Here is a 27,207-nt window from a genome sequence, read left to right as displayed (position 1 = left end):
GTTCCACTTGATTATGTACTGTTCTTGATATGAAATTATTGTATATTGATATATAATAGATGGTATCTACGATTTTCTAAACACAACATGACCCTGGATAATTCGTAGGTGATGGTGGATGGATGGATGGATGGATGGAATTCAAGAAGTAAAAGTATAATACACTATATAGTTACACACACACACACACACACACACACACACACACACACACACACACACACACACACACACACACACGTGACCAGTTTATCTTAATTTGAATTTTGCAGTTCATAATTTTAATGAATGAATTCACGTTACTGTTATTCTTATTTCATGATATTTACGCTTTGATTCGAGGTTAAAAATGAAATAAGTTAGATGTTATCCATTTTCATCCTCTCTGGTTTCACCATCCCACACATTTACTTTGACATTACAATATTGCATCACAGGGGCGTGACAATATCATCATGAAGCATCTCACTTCCTGTGTGTCCAGGGGGAAATTCCTAGCGTGGTAGTTAAGGTGCATAAAAGCACTCAGGTTTTGACTTGTAAGCACAACACTGTTTAGCACTCCGACCAGATAACCACAGATACTACGACTCAGATACTACAACTTCTACACACCGAAAACAGGTAGGCTTCTTTGATTTGATTCTTTAGTCCAGTGGAAGGGGAAAAACAGCAACATTAGTGCAGCAGTATTCATTTGAAGCAAAAACTTTACATGCAGTATACTATATTTATAGTTCGTACAAAAAAATTGAAACTGCAAATGTGATTGTCAGAAGCAAGAAAAGTCAGCAGTATTCTATGAAGCAAATATTACACATCATCAGTGTATTGACAGCTATAAATGCATTACAACATACAAACAGAATATTCCCCTTTACATATGTATAGTGACCAAAAGCAGCAAGAGTAGTCAGCATCACTGGATGTGTATATAAAGTACAGTATGTAACAACATGTGATATCTCTGTGAAAAGATGGCCACAGAAACAAGATGTCCCCTAAGCCCCAAGCTGCCGGCGGGATTGGGCCTGGAAGTCTCCCACGACCCCCTGACCATGAGGCAGGTGGTCAATTTAGTGATCGCCATGGAGAGGTTAAAGGGCAGCCACACCGAGACGGCTCTCAGGAGTAAATTCAACGACGAACGCTTCCTCAACATCATGATGGAGGACATCGTTGAAGGTACGGATCACCTTGATTGCATTCGATTCATATATTAAATGCAATAAACTGAATAAGTGTTCAATGAAGATCTGCTAGCTTGGTGCTAACACACAATGCAAAATACCATTGACAGGCTAATAGAACAAGCATTGATGTTGCGACAATGTACAAAGCTTTCAACAACTGATATTTGGACGCTTTTATAGATCATATGTAACACCGCTTTTGTTCAATATGTTTTAAATATGTTTTATGTATACATTTTACTATATTCACAATGACTATCATTATATCCATATTTTTGCTGCAATCATTTGTTTTTAATTACCCGTAAATGATAAGAGTCCACTGTGTGCAAAGATTAAGATGGCAAATGAAAACAAACAAAATGTCTTCTTCTAAAATTGAAAAGACATTTTTCTTTGTGAAATAAAATAAAAATGTTTTTAAAATGATGACAAATAAGTGATATTAGGTTTGACATTTTGGACACGAACTGTAATTATAGCAAAAATGTTATTTGATTTCACTTTTGTCACTTAATATCACACATTAGTTTCCGGGATTAATTTCAGTTGTCTTTGTTTTCATTATTGCTTTATATCCTTGTCTACTGAAGGATGAAGACACGTTTTCTGAGAACTGGTGTTTATCAATTAAACTGAGTTTTTTGTTTCATTTTTGACAAATATCGCATATATTAAACCAAACAAATACTAAAACTAATGTAAAATGAATTGAAACAAATCATTTTGGGAAAATAAGACAACATACTTGCTCTAAAACATTACATATAACAACCAACTTAATTTAAAAATAAATAAAACCTTATAATGAATAATCCAAAATTATTATAACTGCTGTGTATCTTTTTTTTTTTTTTAAAGACAAACGCCATCAGTGTTTCCCGGACTCACATGTTCTCTCTTGTTTTCAGTGATCCACATGCCTCAGGGGCAAGCCCCAGGAAATGACTTTATCCGGACGGGCCAGTACGAGGTCAGCATGACCGACAGCCAGAAGAAAAGTCTGGTGTTGCTCGGGGACAGCATGGAGCTGCACGCCGTCTTGCTGCAAGGAGGAAACAGTCACCGCAAAGGTGTGTACGCACACACAAACACACGCACGCACACTTTGAGTTTCCTGTAATCTTTCAACATTCTCAGTTTACATAACGGAATAACACATCACTGTCTCGTCCTAGACTTCCTATTGTTAGTTGCCCTTTCATAAACAATTGTCGACAGATGGCCTACTTTTTTTTAACTGTTGTATACAGGTAAGGTAACTGTGGAAAAAAAAAAAAAAAACCTCCAATTGTGAGCTGGCTAAAACAACAGACAAAACCAAAACAAAATAAAAGCAAATACAGTAAAATACATAATTGCAAATGACTTAACTGTATCATTATGTAAAATATTTACATTATGCATTACTTATCATTACATGGAATTTTGTAATTTGTAATTTTTGAATTTTTTAAAAAAGTTTGGGTTTCATTTGTTTTACCGCCTTAAAGAACCCAGAATTCTTTTCACGTTTCATTTACTTATTTATAATTTAATCCTGGCACAAACAAAATGTGAGCACACAAAGGTTAAAAAATACCTAACTAAACCCATTCCGATGATTTAAATGTTTTTATTTTACTGTATTTGTCTTTATTTAATTACACAGTTGTTCAATATGTAGCATTTACTCATTGTCATTTCTTGCATTGTCTTGTTTTATTAACATTTTCTATTTTTCTATCGATTTGTTTATTTTTTTAGTATGGCAGATATTGTAGAATTTAACTGTCAAACAAAATATAGCAAATCTAACACTTAAGCGCCAGATATTTCAACACAAACGGCATAGGAACACATGTAACAAGACAATATAAGAATATACTTCCTGGCATGTGTTTTTTCCTTGGCAAAAAAAAAGACTAATAGTGCTAATATGCATTGTTACGCATTGCAGTTCATCTCAACATGTCCACCTATGTGCACCCGTCTCCCGACACGGAAGCCCGACCGGTGGCCCTGGGCATCAAGGGCACCAACCTGTATCTGTCGTGCCATCAAGAGGGCGACAGGGCTACCTTGCACTTAGAGGCGGTGGAGGACAGGCGGAGCCTGATGGGCGTGGCCTCTGACAGCGACATGCTGCGCTTCCTCTTCTACAAGCGCGACTCGGGCGTGAGCCTCAGCACGCTGGCGTCGGCCCGCTTCCCCAAATGGTTCATCAGCACGGCTGAGGAGGACGACATGGCCGTGGAAATGTGCCAGCGCACCGCCAACCGATACCTCACTTTCCAAGTCCAGAGGCACAGCTAGAAAAAAAAGGAGGGATTGGACAAATTGAGAAACATTTTGGAGGCCGCCCAGCCCCGCAAAAACGGCACCTTCTGCCCGAATTACTCATGCGATTAAGAAAGTAGCAATCTGTATTTATTTATGTTAATCAACGCAGCCGATAATGCAGCTATTAACAAAGGTGAAGGAAATCTACACAGGATTTTAAAAGTCTACACGTCCGTTCAAATGGCACGAACGTGACACGAAGATCAATTTAACAGCTTTTTCCCTATTATCAGTTGACCCGCAACGTGTATAACTTAATTTAAAATATTTATGTATGTGAGAGGGACATTCAAATTGTAATTTCTGTTTTTTTATAGTGATAAAACGAAGAAAAAAATGAGCAGCTGCAAAGTGCCTAGTGTGTACGTTTGCACGTGGCATTTTTACATACTTTCTTTCATATTTATTTATTTATATAAGTATTTATTGCATTTATTTATCTAAAAATCCACGTGTATTGTTATTGCAATTGTTTTGTGGTGTAATAAAACGTGACAGTGCTGATTTGTTTCCATGAACTCATTCATCCAGCCTAGCCATCGCATTCACCAGGCTTTATGCGCCTAGCACACATTTTGAGGGAAAGGTGCAGAAATGAATTGAAAACATTTTAAACACTGTAATGGCAGTCATTTTTGAAAATTCCGATGGTTTGTGCAGTGTACACTACCTCTTGCAAGTAATGATGGGAGTGGGAGCTGGACACTAGCGATGTCAAGATGACTGTTAGCAAGTGTGCTCTGAAACAAACAAATTAAAAAAAAAAAAAAAACATCGTGTACTTGAGAACCCGAATTCACATTTATCCATAAAACACCATTGTATTTACTGGTAACAAACTGAACAACCGTTCGCTTATCAATACCGCCGCAAGATGGCGACCATGCGCTGGCATGGCCATGAGCTGCTGCCAAACCACCACCGAAGAAGAATGAAACTAGGAAAGACGGAAAACAATCACCCCTGATGTTGGAAATATGCCAAGGCACGAGGGTTAAGTAAAAATGCCCTAAAAGACAACATGAAAATGTCAGAAGATGAATTTTGTCGAGCAAAATTGCAGAATGAGCACCAACGGGACGAAGTTTCTTCCACTCAAATTGTACAAGGTGCTTTCATCGTCTTCTACTAGCTCATTCTTTTTTTATTGCGGAAAATTGTACTATACGTGAGGATAGATCATACACAATAATGCCAATTATATTACCACGGGTTTACAAGCTGAATTTCTTGACCTCTTTATGTGATATTTAAGGTCTTTGCAGACTTTTGTCTGATGCTGTCCGTTATGATATTGTGGCGAGGCGAAGAAACCACATGTTTCTGTGCTAGTGGAGATCTTTACTCTTCGCATGCCATCACAAAACTGATACAACAAATTCCAAAACAGCAAAGACAAAGCCAACAGGTTCAAAGCATCAAAGGATCATAGCGACATGCCTACTGGGTGAGAGACATGGTCCTAGTGTCCGCCACACAGCCCCCCCCCCCCCCCCCCCCCCCCCCCCGAACACCCAGAAAGGCATAACGGAAAACCCCACAGGGTATTCACCAGTCTGGCACCCTGAGACTCAGTCCGGTCCTGGGCGGTGTATGTGACACCAGGGCCCCAGGTGCGACAGGAGTAAGGGTGAGACGCTCAGCGTGAAAACCATGAGGTAGCGTTGGCAAAGGGATGTTCTGAAGTTCCGCAGGAGCCGGAGTGGCAGTGCTGACCCGCATGCTGGCAGGCACAGTGCGCTTCCGAGGGACGGCCGGTCGTGGCTGTGTCCCAGTCTGTGCCTGGGCCTGAACCTGCTGCGGCACCAACACCAGCTGACTCGCTCCGATGTATGCTCGGACCATACCTGCGGGCATGGTGAATCGGAGGGGCGGCTAAATGAAGGTGGCTGGAGGCCTACTGCTGAGGCCGGACGGACATCGGTAGTAGATGAGGCCGCCCGGCTGGAAGATCCCGGTCGACGGCCAGGGACTCCGAAATTGGACGGCACAGCCGTTCTCACCAGCGCCCGCACCAGCCCGTTGTTGGCTGGCTCGATCCCTGGTGCGCCAAGGGACTGGGCGACGGGTGAGAGGACCCCTGTCGGGGTGCTGGCTGGCTGACGTGGTACCAGCTTGCTGCATTACCTGACGTGTAGTAGGCTGGTGGAGGGATGCCACGATGTGGGACGTCTGCGGTGATTCCACGCTGAAACATTCTGACGTCCGGGGTCACCCATGTGGCGAGACTACATCTCCAACAGCCTGACGAAACTTTCTAACGTCTGGGATAATAAAATGGCAAGATGACCCATTCGGGGTCACCCATTCTAACGTCCGGGGTCACCAATGTGGCGAGGCGAAGAAACCACACGTTGCTGTGCTAGTGGAGATCTTTACTCTTCGCATGCCATCACAAAACTGATACAACAAATTCCAAAACAGCAAAGACAAAGCCAACAGGTTCAAAGCATCAAAGGATCATAGCGACATGCCTACTGGGTGAGAGACATGGTCCTGGTGTCCGCCACAATATCACTGACAGCATGACGTAGTTGACAAGAACTACTTTGCATTTCTTCTCTTGACCAGCTACCTCAGCACACAATGATGGTAAATGTTGAACTCACAATAGAATGTATTTTTCTCTGCCAATGTTGTTTATGTCCTGCAGACGTCCCAAAGCTGAGAGGTTTTCAGCAGGATCTTTGGGATCCCCACCATGTCAAAAAGGAGGACGAGGATCCGCAGCCTTCCCTTGTTGAAGTGGAAGAGGCTCCAGCATTACTGCACGTTAAAGAAGAGGAGCCAAAATGTCCCCATGTTAAAAAAGAAGAGGAGGGTCCTCAAAAAGTGTACATTAAAGAGGAAGAGAAGGAGTATGATATCACTAAGTTGACACCTGCTCGTTTGTCTGAGGAGAGTAGAAACAACAAAAATGACAAAACCGAGTGGTCAAATCATCACGGTGGAGGACAATCACCACACAACCTCTTAGCTCCGCTGTCAGACAGTGACGACTTGGAAGAACCTTTGAGGCGTGTCGCAGACTGTGAAGCTGACCACAAACAGTCTGAATGTTCTGAAAATGAGACAGCTCTTGGCAATGAGGAAAATTCAAATATGCCCAAACCACTTTTTACCTGCTCCATTTGTGCTAAAACATTTGGCAAAAAGCAACATATGATGACACACATGAGAACGCACACAGGAGAAAAACCCTTTACTTGCTCAACTTGTGGTAAAACTTTCACTCAAAAACCGCATTTGGAATCACACAAAAGAACACATACAGGTGAAAAACCCTTCATTTGCTCATTTTGTGGCAAAACATTCTCTCAAAAACAAAATATGGGTTCACATATGAGAATACACACAGGAGAAAAACCCTTTACTTGCTCAACTTGTGGTAAAACTTTCACTCGAAAACCGCATTTGGAATCACACATAAGAACACATACAGGTGAAAAACCCTTCATTTGCTCATTTTGTGGCAAAACATTCTCTCAAAAAGAAAATATGGGTTCACATATGAGAATACACACCGGAGAAAAACCCCACAGTTGCTCCATTTGTGGTAAAACCTTCTCTCATAAGCCATGTTTGGTATCGCACATGGGAACGCACACAGTGGAAAAATTCTCTCACAAGTCCAATCTGATGGCTCACGTGCGTAAACACACAGGGGAGAAATCCTTGAGTTATTCATTTTTTCATAAAACCTTCTCCCAAAAGGTACATGTAGATTCACACATGAAAACACACATCGAAGTTAAACCCTTTAGTTGCTTCAAATGCGGTGAACGCTACACACTTAGAGACAATTTGACTGCACACATGCAAACGCACAAGAAAGGAAAATAATAAATATTTTTCTGTAGTCATTTGAATCAAAATCAGGCCAAAGCCAGCTAGCTCTATCCAAACCTTGGCACCAGACTTTCAGAAAAATTCTCAAGCCATTTCCGCTATCAAACAGGTTTGTTTAATCAGCTGATGATAGTTAGTTAAAACTTAAATATGAATCTAGGAAAATCATACTGTACATATAGTTCAACAATGATTCAAAATTGATTGTAAAATTAAATACAGACTGTGCCTGAATAAATGTTTGAAAATAATTCTAGGTAATTCATTGCAGATTTAATTACGTGATCTCTTTGTAGGACAGTTTTTTTTAATTGTTTTTAACAAGGAGCGTGCTTGGTAATTGTCATCTGTGATTGTCATGACTATTTCGTTAAAATCATCACCAAAGTAATGCAGTGCACATTTTATCATTTTATCAATGTTATCAATGTTATCAATACTTGGATTTGATGCTTTGAGCCTTACATGCCATTTTGGACCTCCACGTTGAAAAAAAATCAAATAATAACGCACGTCTTTCGTTTTTTTACATGATCATGGTGATGCTTTTGTGATATTTATTTATTTAAAGAGGTGGACTTTCTTACCGTTTGTACGGCAATACCGCCACAAGATGGCGACCGTGTGTCACGTATAAGTTATCAGCTGTCAAACCACCGTTGGCGAAGAAAAAGACGGAAGTTGGTGAGGCCAAGGGAATCACTTCAAAAGACAACGTGAATATGTCCAAAAATGCATTTTGTCGAGCGAGGGAAGAGCTCGAGAATCAACGGGCGACCGTTTCCTCCGATCAAATTCTTCAAGGTATGTTTTCCAATCTTCTACTTGCCCATTTAATAGATTTTGTTCGATAGTAACGGAAAAAAAAGTTGGCTTGCCTAACCCAAATCGTGGTCATATAAGGGGGTTGTTCGTGGTGTCCTGGCCAACCGGTCGCATGCTGGGTTAGCAAAAAAGCAAGCAAGATTTTTTTCCCCTATTTATAACGTCATCGTGTGAGTCACTTATTAATAGCGTTGTACACATGCAACATACATGTTTGATAAGAATGATCCCTGTATAATTGTTTTAGAAAGCGAATTTCTTGGTTGTAAACGTTTATTCGTAATTTGTATCAATTAAGATTTCCTCTTGACTTTTAACTAGCCAATAGGAACGATACTCGTGCATCACGTGACTAAAGCCCGAGGCACGTTTATCTCGAACTCCAGTCCTCGAGAGCCGGTATCTTATGGCGTTATATTTGTGCCACAATTACGCACGCGCGGAAAAAAAAATTGAGCGGAGAAAATCAAACTGAGCGAGCGAAAACAGATTTTGAGAGCAAGAAAAAAACTATTGAGCGCGTAATGATAAGAGTTTGACCGCGCGCCGATGAAGTTTGAACACAGAAAAAGAAATTGCTCGCTCAAAATTCCTTTTTGCTCGCTCGCAATAGCATTCTCGCGCTCAACATCTCGCTCTCGCTCGCGATACTCCTCCCTCCCTCGCTCAACATCGCTTTTGCTCAACATCGAGCTCTCGCTCGCTCGAGTCGTCCTCTGCGCTCGCTCAGTTCTGCTCACGCGTTACGTTTGTGCCACAAAACCAGCCAATCAGAGCTTGTAAAAGCACATTGATTGACAGCTTGGTATCCAATGAGATTGCTTGTTGTGTTCACCCGGAACGAGCAAACGAGAGTGCGTCACATCGACGTAGGCGGGAGGGGTGGGCTTATATTATTAAAGTACAAAAACTAACAAGGTATTTCTGTCAAATGATACAATACATTAATAATAATAATATTAAAAGTAATTCTCCAGCCCAAGTCCGTGTTGACGCACACTCGTTTGCCCTTTTCGGGTGAACACAGGGCAAACGAGAGTGCGTCAACGGATAGCGTACAAGCAATCTCATTGGATACTAAGCTGTGTCAATCAAAGTGCTTTTACAAGCTCTGATTGGCTGGTTTTGTGGCACAAACGTAACGCGTGAACAGAACTGAGCGAGCGCAGAGGACGACTCGAGCGAGCGAGAGCTCGATGTTGAGCAAACGCGATGTTGAGCGAGGGAGAGAGGAGTATCGCGAGCGAGAGCGAGACGTTGAGCGAGAGAGGGCTATCCCGAGCGAGCAAAGAGGAATTTTGAGCGAGCAATTTCTTTTTCTGTGTTCAAACTCCATCGGCGCGCGCTCAAACTCTTATCATTACGCGCTCAATAGTTTTTTTCTTGCTCTCAAAATCTGTTTTCGCTCGCTCAGTTTGATTTTCTCCGCTCAATTTTTTTTTCCGCGCGTGCGTAATTGTGGCACAAATATAACGCCATAGTATCTTGCACGTTTTCCCGTTTATCTATATACCGATTCAAATGATTAGCTTATTAGCGAGCTTTGCGGGGGATTGAAAATGATCCTAATCATTCGCCTCAAGTGTGTTTGAGAGAAAAGGTTTGCAAACATGCACGGCCCTTGACGACTGGAGTTCAAACCCTGTGATTTATCTTAACAGTAAAGCGTATATATGATCGTAGTAGTAGTAGTAGTAGTAGTGTTTATTTTTGTTCGTGAAAATAAAACTATTCGTAGGGTTAAAAGCCAATATCCACAATGAATAGCAAGCATCTGCATATAATAGACCTTCCACAAAATGTCTATCTTCATCTGACAATGTTGCAATTACAAATAAACAGATTACTAATTATGTTATTTAGTAAAAAGTAGAAAAAAAACCCTCCAGAGGTTTGAGGACACTGGTGTATATGTTTCTGCTTCAGCCTGTAAAAATACCAACTCAGAAGTCAACTCGAATATGTCCGGAGGTTCAAATTTATGTTGCTTGTTTCCCACAGATTTCCGACCACTGCTTGCTGAAGAACTCAAGCCAGTTGTCATTAATAAAAAAGAAGCGCCACTGCACCCAGGTGTCACAGAGGAAGACGAGGACCACAACGTCGATAAGATTCCGTTGGCCGTCACGGTCGTGAAGACCGAAGACGCGGAGTGGTCACCGCTTCATGGTCACACTCCTAGTGAAGCGCACATTGGAGAACCACCAGACAACCTCTTATCTCCTCTGTCCCAGAGTGATTATACAGAACAACCTTTGAGGAGTGAAACAGACTGCGAAGGTGAAGACGGTAAGCAAGGAATATTATCTCTACACGTGCACCACACCACCCATTGTAGACCAAAATGTGCACAAAAGGAATTTATTTTGACATCCTTATGAGGGTCAACTTATTAATATGTGTCCATTGAAGTGGACATTTGATTTCGGGCTACATATCTGGACTCATTCGAGCTATCCAAGTATGTCCTCATGTGCTCAGTAGAGAGCATCCTTGCCTTTCCAGTTATGTCTCATGTGTTTGTGTGGGATCCAATCAACTTTGCTGTCTAGCGCAGACAAAATGGACGTAACAGTTGGCATAAATTAATAGGCGCTGTCTTTCGAGGATGTTTTTTTTTTTGCTGTTATTTCAAGATACAGTGAATGTTTTTATTTATTTATTTTTTAATTTACCAGCCTATTACACAGCAAAATATGATGGAATGACAATTTAATTGCATGCCTGTGTTGCTGATTTCTTGCAGTTGTCCAGCAACACGGCAGGAGCTTCAATTTCGAGTGGGGGGACCTACACCCCATCAAGGTTAAAGAGGAAGAGGAGGAAGCTGACGTCAGCAATCTTCCACTGACTGTCGTCGTGAAGAGTGAGGACGAGGACGATGCCTGGTTTCAGCTTTATTGTGATGGTCCCAGTGGGGACCACAGTGGACCACCGTTACACAACCTCTTAGCTCCGCTGTCAGACAGCGACGAAACAGAGGAGCCTTCGAGGAGTAGCGTGGACTATGAAGATGATGACAAACTGTCAAAATACTCTGAAGAGACAGCGTCACAGATGTGTAAAAAACGTATCACCTGCTCAGTCTGTGGTAAAGGTTTTGCAAAACAATATATGATCAGACACATGAGAACACACACAGGGGAGAAACCCTATAGTTGCTTAACTTGTGGTAAAACTTTTGCTCAAAAGCCACATCTGAACTCGCACATGAAAACGCACACAGGAGAAAAACCCTTTCCTTGCTCAATTTGTGGCACCACGTTCTCTCGTAAGGAACATGTGGATTCACACATGAAAATACACGGGAGAGAAAAACCCTTTAGTTGCACAATTTGCAGTAAAACCTTCTCTCAAAAGCCATATCTGATATCACACATGAAAACGCACACAGGAGAAAAAATGTTTAGTTGCTCGTTATGTGGTAAAACGTTCTCTCACAAGGCGCACGTAGTATCGCACATGAGAACCCACACTGGAGAGAAACCATTTCAGTGTTCGTTGTGCGGCAAACGATTCGCTCATAAGTCGCACGAGGTGAATCACCTGAGAACGCACACTGGGGAGAAACCCTTCCGTTGCACCGTGTGTGCTAAAACATTCTCTCGGAAGGATTATATGAGTTCGCACATGAGAGTACACACAGGAGAAAAACCTTATGGTTGTTCACTGTGTAATAAAACATTCTCTCTCAAGTCACATTTAGTTACACACATGAGAATACACACAGGGGAAAAACCATACAGTTGCTCAATTTGTGGTGAAAGCTATGCATATAAGAACAGTTTGACTGTGCACATGCGAACACACAATAAGGGACTGTGAATAGTTTGCAGTTGTCAATCTGTGATTCTTGTGAGTCCATAGCAAATCATTTTTGTTAATGTCAGTTCTTACATTTTTATGTTTTTGTTTTTTTTATACAATTGGGATTATGACCCCTTTGTATCCCTTTTTTTCAGCTTGAGCCTTTGCCCTGAAGTACACTAGCTAATTGCTTTGCTAGTTTTTCTCAAACTATGGTTAAAGATCAAAGGCTAAGCGGTAGGTTTATACCTTCTGCCATCGAAAGAAATTGCATGTAATTGTTTTGTGTTACTATCAAGGTCTTAGCTGGATTGACATAACAACACTGTCATTCTGAATACTTAGGCTACTTCCTGTGTTTCGGTACTGTATTGAAAACAAGCACTGCAATTGTAACGTTACACTGCATTGTCCATCCATCTTGCTGGTGCTTATCCCAGCTGCCATTGGGCAGTAGGCAGGGTACACTGTGAGCGCCCAAAGCAATATTAGTATATGTTAAAATGCTCTGAAAAATAGCCTGTGTTGTACACGATTAAGGTGATGCATCACTGAGTAATGTGTACATGTGCTTCTGTATATATAATTTTTGTAGCCATGGTGTCATAAATGACGGTATTATGAGGGGTATTTATTCGAGTCGGACATCACTGAAGGTGTAAGTGCGAAACGCGCAGTAAAATACTAAAAAATAAACTGTAAATTACTGGTCTAAATGTTGTTTGTCACACATGGGCCACCACACCTGACATGTGGTATGGCTAATGCTAAACCAACCACTAGGGTTTAGGGGCGTGTCTTACCACGGAAGTGTTCATACTATGCGATTGGTTGTGCTTTTGGAAAAAAAAAACAGCAAATTACAACTGAATTTCTATGCGCATATGCCGTATAGCCTTTGCCACGCCCAGCAAGGCTGTCAAAGATAGGTCCTCTTAGGATGCAGCTGCCAATCACTTTATGAGAGGAGTCACCTTGAGTTGCAAAGGAACTGCACGGAAAGGAAGAGGAGCGGCTCACACTACGACTGAAACGGAAAACGCTGGACAAAGCGCGAACTCGCACTCACACATGAAAAGACACTCTGGAGAGAAACCGTTTCAGTGCTCTCCATGCGACAAAAGATTTGTCGGTGAGTTCACACGCTGGGAAGAACCCTTTTGTTGCCCAATATGGATTAAAACATAAGGAAAATATGGCATTGCACGTGAGAACGCACACTGAGGAAAAACCAATTTATTTCGCAATTTGTGATAAATCCTTCTCTCACAAGTTACACGTTTTACAACACGAGAATTCACACAGGAGAGAAACCCCATCATTGCTCATTTTGTGGGCTCCCCTCAAAAGTCAAACATGGTGTCACACGTAAAAGTAAGGATGGGAGAAAAAGTTTGTAGTTCAGTTTGTGGCGACATTCAGGTATGAATATTTTCTTTTAATATTGAACTAAAGATATATGACTTTTTTAACGGGGATATTGTTTCTGTCTGTGTTAATATGGAAAAAAAATAATTCGTGTGATCTGTTTATGATTCATTTATGGCGTGAAATACAAAACTGTGTATGCATGATATTATTTGTATACAGTACCAGTCAAAACTTTGGAAACACCTTCAAATACAAATATTCTCAAACTATTCAAGAGGTCAAGAAATTCTAGCTATTAACTCTCGAAACTGTTAGCTGAGAGCAGAAAGTCATTCCAAGTCGTAAGACCACATTCACATCATATAGGTAACAGAGAAAATATTTCCCCAGGCAAAGCTCTTATCTGAGTGAAATGAGCCTACTTTTAAATAATGAGCACTAATGAATTTGAGTGTCCTTTCAAAGTTCTGACTGAACAGAAGGGGTTTGTTATCCATCCATCCATTTTATATAGCCACTTATCCTCACAAGTGTCGACTCATAAATAAAATAATCATAATCACAAATAAAATAAAATAAAATAAAATAAAATAAAATAAAATAAGTTTCTTTCCAGCATTATTGTGACCCAGAAATGAAAATGAACTCGTTTCTATACCGTGTGGAAAGCTTTTCTATACAATCAAGAACGTCACGGTTTTTTTGCTTCTGAGAAACTCGTTCCACTGCTATTGTCACACTCCAGTCTGACAGAAGGCAGTAACGTGCTCAAACGTGGGTTGCCAACCGCCATACCAAATAAAAAACGAAGAAGAAAATGTAGAAGTTAGCACAGTAGCTTGAAGTCGACAGGCAGCCCGGGGCAAGTTTTTTTCCGTTTGGTTTTTGACTGTACAAAATCAAAATGCTGAAAGAGTTGGTAAGGGAGCGACTAATTGCGGCCGCCGACGAAATCTTTGTATTGTTTGAAAGAACGATCGCGTCCTACGAGGAGAAACTTTGTCGAGCTCGAGAGGAAAGCGAGAGACACCAACGGCAACTGGAAGATGCTTACAAAAGTCAAATTGTGAACCGCGGCCAAGGTTGGTTCACGGTTTAACTTAGGCCATTAAAAAAAGCTTATACCATGTGTACGACGAGCTGTTGTGTGATAATGTGTGAAAAATCCTTTACGCAGTAGGCCTACAACGTGCGCAAAATAACAACAAAAGTGTTCGTATAAAACAAGATGTTTTAAATTGCAATCCGGTGAAAATAAAACATAGTAAAAAGTAAAATACAACTGAACTTTTAGTCCTTATATGATTAAATCTATTTCATGTTCTCAATATATTTTCTCTGGATTGAATTTGTTTGTTTTTCACTCACACAGCAAAGCTGATATAAACATTTAAGGAACAGAACGACAACAGGAGTCGGAAAAGTGTTGCTCACTGGATTGACTATAAAACAAAATGTATTTCTTCTATTATATCTTTTGTTGAAAACAGTGATTGCAGGGACCATCATGGAATGATCAATGAATGATGAAGTGTCTACCCTTTCAGAATTTGACCACTAATAATCTGCTTAACTCAAATGTTGGCTGCGATTAAAAAATATATTCATGAGGTTTCACGTAACCAAACGTTCTTGATGAAGCAGGTGAAGCGGAAAATAATTTACATAGAACTCCATTAAAAAAAAGTCTGTGGTTACTCCATTACACAGTAAGAATGACCACATATTTGAAACTTGTGAGTCAAAGTATTCGTTGCTCATATTCTGCAGATTTCGTGAAGGATGATCCACAAGTCCACTTGAAAGAGGATGGGGAGCAAGGGCAGTCCCACTGTGTTAAGGAGGAAGCGGAAGAGGCTCACATCAGCAAATATCCACTAACCAATCTCTATGTTGAGAGTAAAGACAACAGAGAACCACCACCTGAGTCATCACAACTTCGTCACCAACGTCCAAGTAAAGATCACTGTGGTGGATCACCTCAGGACAACTTCCTTGCTGGGGAAGTTGACAGCAAACATCAGAAACGTTCCAGAAAGAGGACAACTCTCGGCGACAAGAAAACTCCAAAATCGCGACAACAGATTTTTATCTGCTCAGTTTGTGGTAAAAGCTTTGCTAAAAAAGCTGTATTAATTCGACACTTGAGAACGCACACTGGAGAAAAACCCTTTCATTGCTCAATTTGTGGCAATAGATTCACTCAAAAGCCAAGCATGATTTCGCACATGAGGACTCACACTGGAGAAAAACCCTTTCGTTGCTCATTTTGCGGAAAAGGGTTTACTCAAAAGCCAAGCATGGTGTCACACATGAGGGTACACACAGGTGAAAGACCCTTTAGCTGCTCAATATGTGGTGGAAGCTATGCTCGCCGCTCTAATTTGAATGCACACATGCGAATACACAACAGAGAGAAAATATAATTTAAATATAATAAAATTTGTAGAATTCAATTCTGAAGGACATAGATCATGGTATTTTTTTACAGTCTCCACTGTTAAATATATGCAAATATATTAGTTACCTTGGCAATTTCATTTCTTATTAAAAATGAGTTTTATGGTACTGTTATTTTGAACCAGAAAGTGAAACATCTTGTTTACTGAAGCCATACCTCTTACTGTGTCGCTACTTTTCCTCCTGTCGTTCAATGCAGGCCGGCCATTCCTTCTATCAAATCGGTCCCACGGGAAACTAGTAGTCATTACAGTTCTGCCTGCATGTGAATCATTTATGATTGATGTTGATTGTCCAGCTGTGTGCTTCCAACTTACAAATTCACCACCTTGGTATTTTCTACCCAACATAACTAATAATTGAAACATTGCTGTTTACTTGGCTGACTCGGTGCAAAATCTCTCTTCCTCAACTCCAGAACCAAAAAGACAATAAAAGACAAGGAAATGGTTGGCGTGTATTTGTTAAAACACGGGTTGTACGAAGGCTTGCTATCATCAGGCCTCTCGAAAGTCATATTTATCTGCTTGAGCAGGGCGGTTCTGAGAGTGCAGAATAAGCAAGCAATGCTTGGAAATGCATCAATGAAGGCAAATAACTCCTTGGAGATGTTAATGGTAATGAATCAACATTGTAACATAGTTAAAATTTCCAAAAAGTTTAAACCCCATGATACTATTTCGACAATTTAAATGTTCTTCCTGCACAGTTGATGGACTTCACAAATGTGTGAACAACATTTTACCTGCTCAGTTTGCGGTAAACGTTTGGTTAACAACTCAATATTGGTGAGACACTGGAGAGAAACCTTTCCGTTGCACAGTTTATGGGAAAAGATTCACTCAAAAGCCAAGCATAGTATCTCACATGAGGACACATACTGGAGAAAACCCGTTTCTTTGCTTATCTTGTGGGAAAGCATTTACTCGAAAACCACATCTTGTGTTGCACATGAGAACACACACAGGAAAAAAAACATATAGTTGTTCAATTTGTGGTTGAAGGTTTCGCCATAGGTTCAGTTTGAATGCACATGTGCGTGGACACAAAATAGATTTTTTTTTACAATGGTACATTTAAAAAAAAAGTTATTTAATTCTTTAAATGTTCTTTTTCATGTGCACTACACTAAAAAATAATATTTCCATCATCATTCCACATCACAAGCTGATGGTATCTTGAAGAAAATACTGTCTTCTGTAATGAATTGGGTTGCACGGAGAGAAAAGCGATCCGCTGCTTTGAGTGGAAATACTTGTCAGTCGTGGGCCCAGTGTTATGATCTCAAACGCGAACATTTTTGCGACATTTTTTTTTCTAAAACTGTATAAACGCGTATTTACAGTCGTACATGTTTCAATGTCCGTTTCATTTTGGATTCCGGGCTTTTTGAGGCTATATTCGTTCCTTTGCTGTTTCGTAAAACCTTCGTTAATACCGTTGCAATATGGCAGCTGTCTGACGTACCGAATGGCCTGCTGGCGTAAATGTGCAGCCGAAGAAGAACAAGCCGGAAGTTAGCATCTTAGCACAGCTGTACTAGCTTCGCCCGGATCACCGAATTGACGGGAGACAAAAAACGCGAGGTCGATCGTGATTTTCTTGTACCGTGTTTGCTGCACTGTCTGCAATAGATCGGACCAGCAAAATGTTGAAGGAGTTGGTAAGGGAGCGATTAATTGCGGCGGCCGACGAAATTTTTGGACTTTTTGAGAAAACGATTGCGTCGTACGAGGAGCAACTTCGTCGAGCCAGAGAGGAGACCGAACGACATCGACGACAACTGGAGCATGTTTGCAACGCTCAAATTGTGATACGAGTCAAAGGTCTGTTAAACGTATTATTAATCGTTACACAAATTGTGATTTGGTTGGTCGTTCAAACTGACACTAGTGAAACCTGTCAAAAATAGGTCAAGCCCAAATTATGTTTGGTGTAGTACATCCGTTTCGTTAACGATCATTTTTGGCTAAAAGTAAAAAAAAAAAAGCGATTTACTTAAACTGTGCAAATTTAGTTTAACATTTGCTGTTTATATGACGGTTTAAAATCGGCTGTATCTATTTACGCATTCAGAAATTAACATAGTAAAATACACCACTAAGCTTGGATCGCAGACTTCACTACGAATACCGAAGTCCGTTCTTCCACAAAATCCACAAAAAATAATTGACCAGCAAAAACAATTACTTAAAATACGCAGATACACACTGGGTGTGTCTTAGCTGTGACTTTTTGTTGCCATTTTCACATGAATGTCGTCGTCTTAAGATGCCTTGGTACTCTGTCACAAATCTTTCATAATAACTACATGTTAAGCAAAGGATGTAAACCATTAATAAATGTGCTTTCAATTACTAACGTTTGATCCTTGCAGTCATTGTCAATCAAAATCATTACTTTTACACAATGGTAAGAAGTCATTATCATATGAGTTGAAGTCGTGGTTTCATGACTCAAATTCACATAAGCGCCAATCTTGTCCTGCAAACACAACAATTACAAGCTGAGCCTTTGTAAATGATTGTCAAAGGCCAAACGTCAACCCTTTAAACAAACAGGACAGGAAAAGCACTATGCACACTCATAAAACTGCTGGATCAAAAATAACTCTGGGTTTTTTTGTGTAGCCCAACACATTCCTAAAGTTGGACCGACCCAGTCGGCGGTGATTGAAGACCAGCTGTGCTTGGTTATGGCCATGACGATGTGTTGGTTTGGGATTGTTTAACCCTAAATAGTTTTATGTCTTGGGCAAGGGAGTCTCTTCCCCAGTAGACGCTATATTGATTATTTATGAATAGTATATAGTATCAATAGTATATATTGGCAATATACTGATTAAATTATAATCAGTATATAAAATACTGTAGTTGTTTGCCAACAGATGGTTTAACAATTTAATCTGTTTTTCAGACAATTTTGCGTAAATCTGACCAGTGTTGAATTACAACATTGACCCAGCAGTTTAATGGGTGAAATTTTCTATATAAATAAAATTTGATTGATTGATAGTATTCATATAAGCCTGAACTAAAACGTTTTCATTTATTTTTCCTCAGACTAGGTCATATGTGCACACATGAACAGCCTGTCCTCATTAGCTTCATGCATCTACTCTGCAGCCCACTTTTGAGACTGCTCGGTTAAAAATAAACCATATTGGGTATTTTTAACCCAATAGTTTACACGTCGCCCCACCAACTACAGACATCTTGTTCGTCGTCTCACAGCCAAGTGCTATAGCAATATCAGAAAAAGGACATGATCTGCTTTTCTATCTTTGCACTAAATCAAAAGAATAATCCAGGTTGGAGTAGTTTACAAATGTTATTATTTTTGTAACCGTGTTCCCCTTTGCTTATAGTGGTGCTTACAAGACACAAGTATATATAGTTACTAAGTATTGTTAACTACTCAATTAAGGGAATTAAGAAATTTATGCACAAGCTGCCATATCGCCCAGCCTGAAAACACATCTACTCCGTATCTCAATAAACTGCAATGTTGTTGTTGTTGTTGTTGTTTTGTGCAAGTTGAGGGTGTCCAAACCCGGTCCTCAAGGGCTGGTATCCTTTTCGAGGAATGTTTCCATGACCCACCTGATTCAAATGATCAGCTTAGCAGAAGCCCGATAACGATCCTGATCGATCCTGATCATTTGAATCAGGTGTGTTGGAGAACGGAACCTGGAAAACATGCAGGCTTGGAGGATAGCGTTTAGCCTCCCTACTGTGAGTGTAATAATATTGTCTGTCTACATGTGTTGCTCCAATGTTTGTTTTCAAATATCTTTATCTTTGCGGTACACGGGTTTCCTCTAGTTACTAGAGGATACTACTACTAGAGTCTAGTAGTATGTACATTGAAAAAAGAAGATAAAAGCATAATATAAAAAAGATTGAACTGATGTTAATTGAATAAACCATAATTAATTGAAGCTTGAATAGTCTGTGACAGATGGCTTCAGTATTTTAAGGTTAAGATCATTTTTCAGTGAAAGGGGGAAATCACAAATAAGTGCATCCAATTATTTGTTACCCTGCATTTAAAAGCAGACCTTAATCAGTCTATGGTTAAAATAGATTGAGGGGGGGGGGGTATACACTGGACTATAAGCTGCAGGGCTCAAATCACGAGGAAAAAGTCACGGCTTATAGTCGGGAAAATACGGTAAATGCAGCATCACTGATACCTCCATTGTGCTTTTGAACTTACAGTTCACGTAAAAATGTAATGCCATATTTTTTGCTTCAAATTTGGCAGTTTCTACCGCAGCATAAATTCATTCAGCTGACTTTGGTGGGTTCGAATAGAAGAATCACAATCTGAGCCAAACTCTTTTTGGATTCCCCATGTCTTGTAGACATCCAGCAGCAATGGGGGAGCTCCAGTTCGGAACCAGAGCATCCGCAGCCCCACAACTTCATCAGGGAAGAAGAGGATCCACAGCCCGTCTACATTAAAGACACAACAAAAGATCCACAGCCTCCCCACATTAAAGAGGAAGATATCATCGCGTTTCCATTGACTGCCGGATCTGGGGAGGCTGAAGACGAACCACACAAGTGGTTGCAGCTTCATCATCACAGTCCAAGTGGAGACTGCAGTGGGGGAGCACCCCCAGACAACCTCTTAGTTCCACTCTTTGACAGTGGCAACATGGACGAAGCTTTGAGGAGCGACGCATACCGCGATGCTGATGTCAAAGAATCAAAATATTCGGAAAAGTTGACAACTGTTGGCAATAAGGAAACCTCAGTAACCCCTGAACAACGTTTCACCTGCTCTTTTTGTTCGAAAAGTTTTTCTGCCAATTCAATATTGAATATACACCTAAGAACACACACGGGAGAAAGACCATTTGCATGCCCAGTTTGTGGCAAAAGGTTTGCTCAAAAGCCAAGCATTGCAACACACATGAAAACGCACACCGGAGAAAAACCCTTCAGTTGCTTAGTTTGTCATAAAACATTTTCACGAAGATATCATTTGGAAATACATATGAGAACACACACAGGAGAAAAACCGTATACCTGCTCAGTTTGTGGCGTAAACTTTCGTCATAGGTCCAGTCTGAAGGTACACATGCGTGTACATAACACAGAGAAAATGAAGAAAGTTGCACAGTAGTCCAATTTTCTTATTGTAATGAACTTTTCAGAAGAGATGTACATTTTTTGTTTTCTTCTATTCAGACAGCTGTATATTGCAAATGATTATTCACTGTACCGCACATTTTTTTTTAAATTATCATACGCTTTACCCAATTTTATCAACTTTGATAATGATTTACTGGTGTTTGTTGTTGTGTATGTTATTGTAACTATTCCTTCTCAAAATGTGATCATCTGTAAATGATGCAAAAGCTGTATAAAATATGCGTACCGTGAATTTTACATGTGTGATGTGTTTGGTTTTCGTACTATTCAGTTCTTTGTAGTTTGTTTTGTAAGCTGCCGTCAATACCGCCGCAAGATGGCGACCGTTTGACGTCCGGATGTTGTTAGGCCGCGAGCACCATTGAAGAAGAAAAGGGACAGCGGCCGCTCGCGTATCGGTCCACGTTTTATTCCTGGACAAAACAAGGACAAAGAGCTAGTAGTGATTTTCGAGGGGTCTACATTCCAACGTCAAAATGTTGAAAGAGTTGATAAGGGAGCGCCTGATTACGGCCGCTGACGAAATATTTGAACTGTTTACAAGAACGATATCGTCGTACGAAGATCAACTTCGTCGAGCGCAGGAAGAGACCGAGCGACACCGTCAACAACTGAAAGGCGTTTACAACAAGCAAACTGTGAAACGCGTTGAAGGTTTGTTATTAGTAATACGGGTTATTTAAGTACGTCCGAGCCCAAAACAGCTAATTTGCTTAAAAATGACACACACACAACCGGGACGCCCTTAAATTATATACGAAACACGATCACTTCACTAAGTATGAGATAATAAAAACGTCACCTCGCCCTCGTCAACCGTCTGAATTAATGCTATTAAGCGAAACAAAGCGATGGAAGCAATTTTCATTTTTCCAATCAGCCGATCGAAACACCTCCTTTGTCGTGAGAGTTAAATCAATGAAACGTTATAGTACTGTCGGAAGTTCTTTTTCTACAAAGAAACATATTTGTTTTCGATTTAGAATCATATTCAAATACAAGTACGCAATAATTTGTGTATTATTTACTGTATACATTTCTAGCACCACTCGTGGTATTCGAGCGTCATCTGGTGGGAAGATTGCCGTCCATTAGAAATCTTAAAAAAAAGGTCTAGAAGAATCGGATTACGTATAAAATAACAAAATGGGATGGGGTTGACTGCTCCAAAACACTTGTTTAACCCCCAACCACAAATAGGTGAATCTTTTTCGAACAATGAGTGTGCTAAGTTCTATGAGCTTTTCAATCCTTTAAATTTGAAATGTACTCCTCAATCCTCTTTGATTTTGAATCGCAATGTTTTGAACGTAATAATTTAATCAAAATTAGCTCGAATGTTACGATAAGTTATAAACCTTGAAACAATACATATCTATGTGTATACTACATCTGCATCTTCAGGATGAAAACTGATGGTTCACTTTTAGGATTAAAGTTAATCTGAAGGATAAACGTAGTTGTGAAAAACAACCTGCATTGCTTAGACAAATGCACGCATAAAGAATAAAAGAATAAAGTGTGTTTGGAATTTACTAATAATAAACTACGGCTATAAAACTAGGCATTGATATGAATACAGTGCATTTAATTAGAGATAGACACACACAAATGACCAGGCATACTTTTGTCTTCTACTGACAAACTGTGCATAATATGTGGTGTTCTTTGCTCGCAGACGTCCAACACCATAACGAGAGCACTGTTTTGAAGCAAGAAGATCCATACCCCTCACACTCTAAAGAGGAAGTGGAGCATGCACAGCCCCTCTGTGTGAAGGAGGAAGAGGAGGAGGTTGATATCAACAACTTTCCCCTGACTGTTGTCTTTGACAATAGTGAAGATGACAAAGACAAATGCCCCGAGTGGTCACAGCTTAATTTTTACAATTCAGGACCATCACCACACAACTTATTAGCTCCCCTGTCAGACAGCGACGATGTGGAAGGTCCTTTCAGGAACGTCGCAGACTGTGACAATGCAGAGAAACAGCTGACATTTTTTCACACAAAAAACTCTCTTAGCAGCAAGGGACCATCGCAAACGCGAAAAAAAAGTTTTATTTGCTCAGTTTGTGGTAAAATTTTGGCTAACAATTCAGTTTTAATTATACACATGAGAAAACACACGGGAGAAAAACCTTTTATTTGTTCAATTTGTGGTAAGGCCTTCATTCAAAAGTCACATCTTGCGTCACACATGATAACGCACACAGGAGAGAAACCTTTTAGTTGTTCAGTTTGTGGTATGAGGTTTAGTTATAAATGTAATTTGAATACACATATGCGAAAGCATAAAACATAAGGTTTTGCATTGTTCTTTTTTTTGCAAATGTTTTGATGCTAAATGTTACGCTGTGCAGAACACTACTGTTGTCATCTTCACTCGTATTTATATCGGATTTGTATTTTCAGTGGTTAAGATTTAGCCAATTGTGTTGTTTAGGGTTTAGTCGTTAATTATGGTGTGCCTGTAAGCGGTGTTAGGAGCAATGTATTACAAGAGTAATGTAATTACTGTAATGCATTACTTTTCCCTGTAACGCAGTAATATATTATGCACACAAAAACAGTAATATTGTACTCAATATTGTAATGCATGACTATTGTATAGTCATGCATTACAATGCCTTTTTAGCCTTAAAGTCGTGTTTAGTTTTTTTTTACCCCCAAAAATGTTTACTTGCTGATATACTACAGCTGTGATGAAACGGCAGTTTGAATATGGACAATGTGTACACAAGATGGATGTAAGCCCATTACTTTCAGTTAGAAGATTTGTTAGGAGATATGTTGACGCTTTCCACAGCATTTGGAATCTTTGTCAGCAAGACCCATGACGCAACTAGCAATAATGACAAGGCAAGCTAACGCTAATTTTCATTGAACAATTGCTATTAATAATAGTCTATAAATATAGTTCTATTCAATGTGTATCAAGATGAAGCATAAAAAACTCAATGTCAGCCACTACGTTAAACACTATAATGATGTAGGCTAGCTGCTAACGTTATCTCCACTGAATCTATGTTATTTTTAAACACATGTCGCTAACCTAGCCAACTGATCTTGAATTTGAAATGATTGCACTGGATGTGTAATGAGCTACATGTAGAATGGCAAATCCATATTTCCAGTTATGCTGGTGAGAGTAATATATAAGTAATGCAATAGTAGTGTAACGCATTACATTTTAAATACCGTAGTAATGTGATGTAGCTATCTACTTTGAAATGACAGTAATAAGTAATGAATAATGCATTACAACCTGCCCAGCACTGCGTGAAAGTGACATTATCTAAATACTTCTAGTGTGAACATCAGTTACAAAAACAGTATTAGTGTTAGCATTTTTTTTTATGTCTGTTTTCTTATTTATAAAGACGGTTTGTAATCTGAGCTCGATGCGTTTCTTTGCTGTATTTTCCCAATCCTACCGCACGATTGCGGACTTCTGGCGTGCGGTTATAATTTGCATCTGTAATAGCACCAATGAAGAAGAAAAAGGCGGAAAGTACCCAAACAAGCGAAGACGTGCCAGAGCGCAAAACCGGGCTATTGCAGAGGCTGACAAAAAAGACGTAGAAAATGCTGAAAGAGTTGGTGAGGGAGCGCCTAATTGCGGCCGCTGAAGAAATCTGCGCGCTTTTTGAAACAACGATGGCTTCTTACGAAGAGCAACTTTGTCGAGAGAGACAAGAGAACGAGCGACAGCGACGACAACTGGAGACTGCCCAGACAGCGCTGCACAGCCAAGGTCGGTTTATTCATATATTCTATCGACTTCTTTTTTTAAACGCATACGTTCTCCGGCTGCGAATAAATGTATATTTAGTATATTTCAAATGTGTTGTCATAATTGGTTGACTCGTATTACAAACGAGTGATGTTATTTTCACTGCATGTTGCGACATAGCATTATCTTGCGAGATTTATGCCAATGAAATCACATTTTTCATTTTTAGGGTGAAGTAATTCAATAAGATTGAAATTGCAGTATTAAAGTCATAGTCATAAGGTTATAAGTCATGGTATGTCAATGAGATATACTTTTTCGTGACAAAAAACAAGTCACTGAGAGTTAAGATAAATTTATAAGGATTTAGTTATATCTTTTCTTCACTCCTAGTAATATAATCAGAATACAGTGCAGTACATTTTATGGCAATCCGTTGTTACACTTCATTTTTATAATAATTTATAAGATTGTCAGTTATAAGGCAAATAGGCAAATATTTCCGAGTAATAATGTTTTTTTTTTTTTAATACATTAGAAAAGAGTCTTGAAAAATGTAATACTAGTCAAGCAATTATGAATTTTTTTTTCGATCAGATCCATGTAAACCTTTTTAGCTTTTGTCTTTGCGCTGATTCTAAATCTGCCCTTTTTTACTTTGGATCATAGGTGAAAAAAAAAATAATGTCAATAATAATATAAAAACAGTATATAATTTATTATTGTAATTTAAAGTTACATTCATATCATAGCTGTTCAATACTTTAAAATCTTTTTTGCGCAAACCTTTATAAGTCAACATTAAAGGGGTGTATGAAAAGTTGTAAGCATCGACGACAGTATAAGTCTTGATTCATGCCCCAAACAAAAGAGTTCTTCTTCAATGGGATAAAAGCGTTTCAGCATTGTTGGTCAGCCCGAGACAAGGACTATGTTGAAAAATACATGTTTAGAATTCTTTTTCATACACCTGTGTATACTATAAAAAGTTAAGACATTTTTTAAAATCCATGCTAATTTGATTGTTTTATAAAGATGCGGTTTGCGCCTACCATCAGTTGTTGAGCCAATTATATTTTCAAATATTTACTGTAAAAAAAAAAAATCAAACCTATGTCCTCAGCAAATTATTTATCATTTACCGCTTTTTGTCCCATAGACAGCCCACAGTTAACTGATCATAAAGTTCAACAACAAGTTACTCCGTTCGGGGCTTCCAATGCGGTGCGTCGATGGCCATCGTACGTCAAAGAGGAAGAGATGCAACCACAGCCCCGCCACGTTAAAAACGAAGAGGGGGCAGCAGAAGGCAATCTTTTGCGTCTGACCGTCACCTCCATAAAGGGCGAAGACGAGGACGACAAACCGGTTGAGTCCAATCACAACAGCGGCGACGAGGCTGACGACCACACGGCAACCCACTTGGACCGTCAAGGTGACGACACACCATTCACATGCTCCGTTTGCGGTCAAAGCTTCCCGTGTCAGAGTAGTTTGGACGCTCACACCCCGAGCCACGTGGGAGGGAAACCCTTTTGCTGCTCCGTTTGCGGTAAAAACTTCTCCAAAAAGTCCAACATGGTGTCGCACATCAGGATCCACACGGGGGAGAAACCCTTTTGCTGCTCGGCGTGCGGCAAAGGCTTTGCCCAGAAGATCTCCCTGGTGGCGCACGAGAGGACGCACACGGGGGTCAAGCCTTTCGCCTGTTCCGTCTGCGATAAATCATTCTTCCACAAGCCCAACATGGTGGCGCACAGGAAGACACACACGGGGGACAAACCTTACGGCTGCTCGGTGTGCGGTGCTACCTTCTTCCGCAAGGAGAGCATGGCCTCGCACGCTCGCACGCACACGGGAGAGAAGCCCTTTGCCTGCTCGCTGTGTGGGAAGACCTTTTCGCACAAGCCCAACATGATGGCACACAGGAAGACACACACAGGGGAGAAACCCTTTGCTTGCGGCGTTTGCGCCAAGACCTTCACGCACAAGGCCAATATGGTGCTGCATATGCGGACGCACAGCGGGGAGAAGCCCTTCGCTTGCTCCGTGTGCGGGAAACGCTTCACTCAAAAGGCTCATATGGACTCGCACTTGAGGACGCACGCCGTGGAAAGGACCTTGGCGTGCTCACTTTGCGGCGAAAGCTTCGTTCATCCCAGCAGTTTGAGCGCACACTTACGGGCGCACACTGGGCAATAACTCCTCTCTTCATCTTTTTGTGCCAGCAACTGCAATAAAACAGCAAAGTTCTGAGTAGCATTTTAGACTTTTTTTTTTTTCCAAGGGTATGTCAATTCTAAGACTGGCTTCTAAATACATTCTACATGTATGACACTAATTTTTGATTGTAGACTTATAGGCAAATGTACAGTAAATATGGTGGGGTTGGTAATATTATTCAACGTGGTACATAGTTGCACAATATTTAAATAAAAAAAAACTGAAATGTTAATTTTGTAGGTTCCGCACTAACTGTGTTA

The 27,207-nt window shown here is 40.2% G+C and overlaps 6 protein-coding genes, 1 long non-coding RNA gene and 1 pseudogene across 8 annotated transcripts; 7 read left to right on the top strand and 1 right to left on the bottom strand.

Annotated features, from left to right (window-relative positions):
• Window positions 1-502: 502 nt before the first annotated feature.
• il1b (interleukin 1, beta) lies at window positions 503-4,019 on the top strand. Its single transcript, XM_088411146.1, has 4 exons — window positions 503-624; window positions 978-1,185; window positions 2,105-2,266; window positions 3,133-4,019. The coding sequence occupies exons 2-4, from the start codon at window positions 978-980 to the stop codon at window positions 3,486-3,488; spliced, it is 726 nt and encodes a 241-aa protein (XP_088267272.1). The 5' UTR covers window positions 503-624; the 3' UTR covers window positions 3,489-4,019.
• LOC148429276 (uncharacterized) lies at window positions 711-3,554 on the bottom strand. Its single transcript, XR_015865156.1, has 3 exons — window positions 3,254-3,554; window positions 2,085-2,238; window positions 711-1,196 (listed from the first exon to the last, which is right to left on the bottom strand). It is a non-coding gene; the product is annotated as an uncharacterized LOC148429276 (long non-coding RNA).
• Window positions 4,020-4,457: 438 nt separating the features above from the next.
• LOC148429274 (uncharacterized) lies at window positions 4,458-7,851 on the top strand. The gene is made up of 2 exons (XM_088411090.1): window positions 4,458-4,624; window positions 6,169-7,851. The coding sequence occupies exons 1-2, from the start codon at window positions 4,537-4,539 to the stop codon at window positions 7,356-7,358; spliced, it is 1,278 nt and encodes a 425-aa protein (XP_088267216.1). The 5' UTR covers window positions 4,458-4,536; the 3' UTR covers window positions 7,359-7,851.
• Window positions 7,852-8,041: 190 nt separating this feature from the next.
• Window positions 8,042-12,712, top strand: LOC148429273 (uncharacterized; annotated as a pseudogene). Its single transcript, XR_015865140.1, has 3 exons — window positions 8,042-8,168; window positions 10,191-10,478; window positions 10,936-12,712. The product of XR_015865140.1 is annotated as an uncharacterized LOC148429273 (transcript).
• A 1,480-nt stretch (window positions 12,713-14,192) lies between these two features.
• On the top strand, window positions 14,193-16,277 carry LOC148429272 (uncharacterized). The gene is made up of 2 exons (XM_088411122.1): window positions 14,193-14,449; window positions 15,138-16,277. Exons 1-2 carry the CDS (start codon window positions 14,272-14,274, stop codon window positions 15,791-15,793), a joined length of 834 nt encoding a protein of 277 aa, XP_088267248.1. The 5' UTR covers window positions 14,193-14,271; the 3' UTR covers window positions 15,794-16,277.
• Window positions 16,278-17,352: 1,075 nt separating this feature from the next.
• On the top strand, window positions 17,353-21,221 carry LOC148429271 (uncharacterized). Its single transcript, XM_088411110.1, has 2 exons — window positions 17,353-17,653; window positions 20,194-21,221. Exons 1-2 carry the CDS (start codon window positions 17,476-17,478, stop codon window positions 20,958-20,960), a joined length of 945 nt encoding a protein of 314 aa, XP_088267236.1. The 5' UTR covers window positions 17,353-17,475; the 3' UTR covers window positions 20,961-21,221.
• Window positions 21,222-21,369: 148 nt separating this feature from the next.
• Window positions 21,370-24,387, top strand: LOC148429270 (uncharacterized). The gene is made up of 2 exons (XM_088411136.1): window positions 21,370-21,643; window positions 22,668-24,387. Exons 1-2 carry the CDS (start codon window positions 21,466-21,468, stop codon window positions 23,291-23,293), a joined length of 804 nt encoding a protein of 267 aa, XP_088267262.1. The 5' UTR covers window positions 21,370-21,465; the 3' UTR covers window positions 23,294-24,387.
• A 147-nt stretch (window positions 24,388-24,534) lies between these two features.
• LOC148429269 (uncharacterized) lies at window positions 24,535-27,179 on the top strand. The gene is made up of 2 exons (XM_088411100.1): window positions 24,535-24,745; window positions 25,884-27,179. Exons 1-2 carry the CDS (start codon window positions 24,577-24,579, stop codon window positions 26,924-26,926), a joined length of 1,212 nt encoding a protein of 403 aa, XP_088267226.1. The 5' UTR covers window positions 24,535-24,576; the 3' UTR covers window positions 26,927-27,179.
• The last annotated feature ends 28 nt before the right edge of the window (window positions 27,180-27,207 follow it).

This window comes from Hippichthys cyanospilos, chromosome 1 (assembly GCF_059441005.1).
Source record: "Hippichthys cyanospilos isolate Australia breed blue-spotted pipefish chromosome 1, RoL_Hcya_1.0, whole genome shotgun sequence".
Lineage (NCBI taxonomy): Eukaryota > Metazoa > Chordata > Actinopteri > Syngnathiformes > Syngnathidae > Hippichthys > Hippichthys cyanospilos.
This window is presented reverse-complemented; position numbering and strand designations above follow the sequence as displayed.

Bases quoted from the DNA above. Each gene is read 5' to 3' on its own strand.
- il1b (XM_088411146.1), top strand. From the start codon at position 978: ATGGCCACAGAAACAAGATGTCCCCTAAGCCCCAAGCTGCCGGCGGGA. The intron at 1,186-2,104 runs GTACGGATCACC...TCTTGTTTTCAG, and splicing joins GATGGAGGACATCGTTGAAG to TGATCCACATGCCTCAGGGG. The intron at 2,267-3,132 runs GTGTGTACGCAC...TACGCATTGCAG, and splicing joins AGGAAACAGTCACCGCAAAG to TTCATCTCAACATGTCCACC.
- LOC148429274 (XM_088411090.1), top strand. From the start codon at position 4,537: ATGAAAATGTCAGAAGATGAATTTTGTCGAGCAAAATTGCAGAATGAG. The intron at 4,625-6,168 runs GTGCTTTCATCG...TATGTCCTGCAG, and splicing joins TTCCACTCAAATTGTACAAG to ACGTCCCAAAGCTGAGAGGT.
- LOC148429272 (XM_088411122.1), top strand. From the start codon at position 14,272: ATGCTGAAAGAGTTGGTAAGGGAGCGACTAATTGCGGCCGCCGACGAA. The intron at 14,450-15,137 runs GTTGGTTCACGG...CATATTCTGCAG, and splicing joins AATTGTGAACCGCGGCCAAG to ATTTCGTGAAGGATGATCCA.
- LOC148429271 (XM_088411110.1), top strand. From the start codon at position 17,476: ATGTTGAAGGAGTTGGTAAGGGAGCGATTAATTGCGGCGGCCGACGAA. The intron at 17,654-20,193 runs GTCTGTTAAACG...CATGTCTTGTAG, and splicing joins AATTGTGATACGAGTCAAAG to ACATCCAGCAGCAATGGGGG.
- LOC148429270 (XM_088411136.1), top strand. From the start codon at position 21,466: ATGTTGAAAGAGTTGATAAGGGAGCGCCTGATTACGGCCGCTGACGAA. The intron at 21,644-22,667 runs GTTTGTTATTAG...CTTTGCTCGCAG, and splicing joins AACTGTGAAACGCGTTGAAG to ACGTCCAACACCATAACGAG.
- LOC148429269 (XM_088411100.1), top strand. From the start codon at position 24,577: ATGCTGAAAGAGTTGGTGAGGGAGCGCCTAATTGCGGCCGCTGAAGAA. The intron at 24,746-25,883 runs GTCGGTTTATTC...TTTGTCCCATAG, and splicing joins GACAGCGCTGCACAGCCAAG to ACAGCCCACAGTTAACTGAT.